The following is a 5,151-nucleotide window of genomic DNA, read 5'->3' as shown; positions in this document are numbered from 1 at the left end:
ACACCGTTTCCATTCGTACGTCTCATAATATGTTTAGCTATTAAACATTTAAGATATTAACGTAAAGTAGAGAGTATACATTGGATGAAAACGCAAAATCTTAACACACGTGACAGTAACAACAATAACAGTAGTAATATTAGTAGTAATAAAGTTTCTGTATTCGCCATATGGACAACTAAAATGCAAAACATTACGATGCTATACATTTTACTCATACACACACGCTATCATGCACAATCATATATACACAACCACAACATATAATATATAAATACATGCAACATATATGCATAAATAATACATACATACATACATACATACATACATACTTACTGACTTAGTACATACGTGCTGCTGTGTTTAAGGATGTATGTATGTATGTGTGGATGCATATATATGCGAACGTATGTATGCATGCATGTATCTATGTACGTATGCCTGTCTGTATGTATGTATGAGGTTTATAAAGGCATTCATCCAACCACCTACTTGTCCATCCATCCATTCATCCATCCATCTATCTATTTATGCATATCTGCATACATATGTACATTAGAATATACACATACATCAGTACATCCATCCATACACATACATGCACAGATAAATACATGCATGCATGCATGCATCCATACATCCATAGATACATACATACATACATACATACATGCATTCATGTAGGCATACCTACATACATACATACATACAGACAGACAGACAGACAAACAGACAGAGAGGCAGAGACATACATGTTTATCGTTAAGGCAATATTTACTTTGAGACGAATGCAAGAGTTATCACGTTTCTGTCCACAATTATTAATTACCATTTACCATGTTCTGTGTGATAACACCAGCGTATATTTGACAATGCGTACATGCACACTGGCATCTCCCCACCCCACACACACACACACGTACCAAGTCATACATCGATACATATACACAAACATTTAAATGTAAATCGAAGAAAACAGTATAAAAAAAATATATATATATATATATATATATATCAAAAGCTGTTTTTATATCAACAACAAAATGCAGCAGCAGCAGTAGTAGTAGTAGTAGTAGTAGTAGCAGCAGCAGCAGCAGCAGCAGCAGTAGTAGTAGTAGTAGTAGTAGTAGTAGCAGTAGTAGTAGTAGTAGTAGTAGTAGTAGTAGTAGTAGTAGTAGTAGTAGCAATATCTCTTTTACTGGTCACAGGGGCCTAAGATGTTGGGGGTGTGTAGAAAGTACAGAGGTGGAGTGCAAAAGAATCAACGAACAAAACACGAATTCGTCGAATAAAAAAAGGAATTGGGGTCTAAAAGAAATATAAAAAGTATTTAAAAAAACGACTACAAAAAAAAAAAGTCACTATTAATAAAATACGTGTTAGAATTCTCCGTGGATAAATTCTTCAAACGGAAAGCGAAAACAAAAGTGCTCCTTTTGTATCTAGATGGGGAAAGATTTGACTTAGAATCGCAGTGAAGCAAAACATTGGCAAAATAAAAATAAGAATAAAAGAAAAGGAGCTGTAATTCGCGGAAGTTCATTTTGTTAAAATATATATACATTAGGCACACTCCTACGCGCAAATATACGAGAGGACTTCATTTTTACTTGTGCTCTTAAAATTCGGTGTGTACTATATAATAAGGTTAAAAGGATATTAAAATACCTGTCATATTAGATTGTTTTAATGATCATAATGATAATAATAATAATGATGATGATGATGAAGATAATGATGATGATAACTACGAACACTCAGTCACTAACACACTCACACATACAACATACACACACGCATACACACACATATATATACACACACGCATGACGATTGTCACGATGATGATGATGATGATGACGACGACGACGACGACAACACTCACATACACACCAAAACACACCCAACACACACACAGACTCACACACAAAAGCCGACGAGTAGAGTTAATTGGAGAATCGGTTAAGAAAATATTTAATCATACACGATTGTTCATATGTACGAAAATATGTGTTTAAGTGTAAGCGTGCATGTACGTATGTGTGTGTGTGTGTGTGTGTGTGCTGGGGTGGGTGCGCATGTGCGCGCATGAAGGTGTGTGCATGTGTGTGTAAGTGCGTGTGTGTGTAAGTGCGTGTGTGTGTGTGTACGTGTGGAAAGGGAAAGAGAGAGACAGAGCGAGAGAGACAGGGAGACAGAGAGAGAGAGAGAGAGAGAAGAGAAGAGAAATAAGATAGACAGGGATTGATAGACAAAACCGTGGACACGTACATGCACACAAGCATATGTGTGTGTACATGTGAAAGAGAGAGACTGAGAGAGTATCTATACACGTATGCATGTATACAAATATACATACCAATATATATGTATATATAATATATAACATAATATATATACATATATACATACAAATATATATGTATATATAATATATAATATATATATATATATATATATATATATATATATATATATATATACATATATACATACAAATATATATGTATATATAGTATATAATATATATATATATATATATATATATATATATATATACACACACACATATACATATATGCATACATACATACATACACACATGTATATATTTCACATACATACATACATGCATACGTACATACATACATACATACATACATATATTTCACTCGTGTATGAAGCTTGATTCTGCACACTAGCAATGTTCTAGCAATGAAAAGAAAGAAAAAAACAAATCTAATTGAACGAATCCTCACTGCAGTCAAAAAATTTAGAGACGTTATTGCGAGGAATGCACCACAAGTAAATCCCAAGGCACAGTTTTCGGCCACGCAGTATAAGCTTTTATCATAATACACATACGCGCGCGCACACGTACATGCAAGCGCACGCAAGCTCAAAGACGCGCGTGCTTTCACACCCATGTATATGTATACATATATGTATACATGCGCTTGTATGAGTATATATTCTGTGTATGTATGTATGTATGTATGGATATATGTATGTATGTATGTATGTATGTATGTAAGTAAGCATACATGTATGTATGTATGTATGTAAAGATAGATAGATAGATAGATAGATAGATAGATAGATAGATAGAAACTAAGTTGACTGGCAGAAATGGAGAGATAGATAAACCAATTACTGATATGCTAAAATATAAATATTTGGATACATATAAAATATGCTTGTATATAAACCGTATGTCTGTAAGAATTTATATACGTAATGTATAATTTAAGAAATGTGGTATTATATAATTCATAATGCGTTATATTTATTTTTTCAGTTTACATCTGAATTTAACGAGTAAAATTAAAGCAAAATATATTTCATTAACATCATAATTAAAATTCATTTTGATTACTTTACGTAATTTTCTCTTTCCTTTACACACACACACACACACACACACACACACACACACATGTATATATGTGTGAAAGTGTATGTGTGTATATGCATGTATGTATGTATGTATGTATGTACGTACGTGTGAGTGTGTGTGTGTGTGTGTGTGTATATATATATATATATATACATATATATATATATATATATATACATACATATTCGAACCAAACACCATCATATTAATTAATTGATTAACTTACCGAAACTATTTGTGATAAATCCAAAAAAATGTAGTAGCAACACAGATCTAATAAGCGGTAATTCCTGTCCATTGTGCATCTCAAGATTTAGCAGCCGTTGTTATTTTCAGATTAAAATCTTCAATATCAACACAATTTTAATAATGTAGCTTCTCCACTACATATGTTCCGATATGAATAGCATTTCTTTGCACATTAATATAACTATATATGATGTAAACAAATACATGTATTATTTCGTCACTCCCGTCTTAGATTACTTGATAAATAAAATATAGACTGTGTGCCAGGAAAACTAACAATAGAACTAAATAAGAAACCAGCCATCCAACCAACTATGAGTGAGAATGTTAGAATGAATGATGTTACGGTGCGGCTGGTTGACCATAAGACTGAATGATTGGTTGGTCTATCGAAACAGTTGGATATGAAGACAAATGGATTGCATCTCATTGATGTTATGGCTGGAATGGCTGTTGTTGTCGTTAATTGTATCATTAATATAAGACGCCTTTATAAATCAACATAGTTTATTTGACGTGTCTGTGATACTATTGCTTCATCCTGCATCTCCCTAACGAGCGAGCTGACTGTAGTACAAGCACAGTCATCATTGATATAAGCAGGCATGTTTAAGATTGTTAGATTGCTATCCTGTAAATTTAGAAAACAGAAAATTTAAAGCCTAAATGATAGATTTAATTGAGCTGGTTTAAATATATATATTAATTTTATATATATATATATATATATATATATATATATATATATATATATATATATATAGTTCTGTACTAAATAAAGCAGGCGATATTATCGATATCAACGGAAGAATATTTCTGTATATATTCTTCAGCTTACAAATCTAATGAAACGCGCAATAAGTGATTATAATGAGTCTGCTCGAACTGAAGTTATCAATTTGCAAGGAGAATCATCATTGCAGTAAAAGAAAGCTGCTGTGGTTAAAACGAAATAATACAGTTGGTTATAATAATATACAATTTCATGTGTAAACATTACAGAGCGAAATACTTTCGAAAATGATGCAAATTGAAACTAATTTAGAAGAATGAAATCTTGAAGTGGAAGATAATGAAGAAAGAGATAATGCTGCTGCTGACGATAATGAAGATAATGATAATGGAGAAGGGGAAGGGTTGCTTATAATGCTAACATGACTATTTTCTCTGCTATCACTAGAGCCTCTGTGCGATTACAAACCCCCATCACCTCTAATTGATTCGTAATAGAAGCACAAAGCCTCGAATTCACAGGGTGAGAAAACTAGATTGTGTGATATTCATTTGATTTGTTTCCCAGGAACAGTTATTGAAGAAAGATAGTCGCAACCAGTAATTGAAACCGCGTCGCTGTAACCTCGAATGCAACCCCCCGACAAGTAACTGAATATCCCATCAATAGATTTGTGGCAAGCTGTGCTCCATCATGACCACAGCTCACTGGCTGGAACCAGTAAAACAGTAAAACAATAAATGAAAGTCTAAATACTAACAACACTGCTCTG

General features: G+C 32.9%; 1 protein-coding gene across 6 annotated transcripts in view; it reads right to left on the bottom strand.

The window, feature by feature from the left end:
• LOC106872337 (uncharacterized) overlaps nucleotides 1-4,357 on the bottom strand; it is a 126,487-nt gene extending 122,130 nt beyond the window's left edge. Inside the window, exon 1 of one of the 6 annotated variants that reach the window (XM_089350948.1) lies at nucleotides 3,624-4,357. In XM_089350948.1, the coding sequence (XP_089207074.1) occupies nucleotides 3,624-3,702 (79 nt within the window). In that variant the 5' untranslated portion in view covers nucleotides 3,703-4,357. The remainder of the gene's footprint in view (nucleotides 1-3,623) is intronic. The other 5 variants (XM_014919284.2, XM_014919283.2, XM_089350950.1 and 2 more) reach the window with 5 other exon arrangements.
• Nucleotides 4,358-5,151: the final 794 nt, after the last annotated feature.

The sequence above is a fragment of the Octopus bimaculoides genome, chromosome 4 (genome assembly GCF_046866305.1).
Source record: "Octopus bimaculoides isolate indiv1 chromosome 4, ASM4686630v1, whole genome shotgun sequence".
NCBI classification, from domain to species: domain Eukaryota; kingdom Metazoa; phylum Mollusca; class Cephalopoda; order Octopoda; family Octopodidae; genus Octopus; species Octopus bimaculoides.
This window is presented reverse-complemented; position numbering and strand designations above follow the sequence as displayed.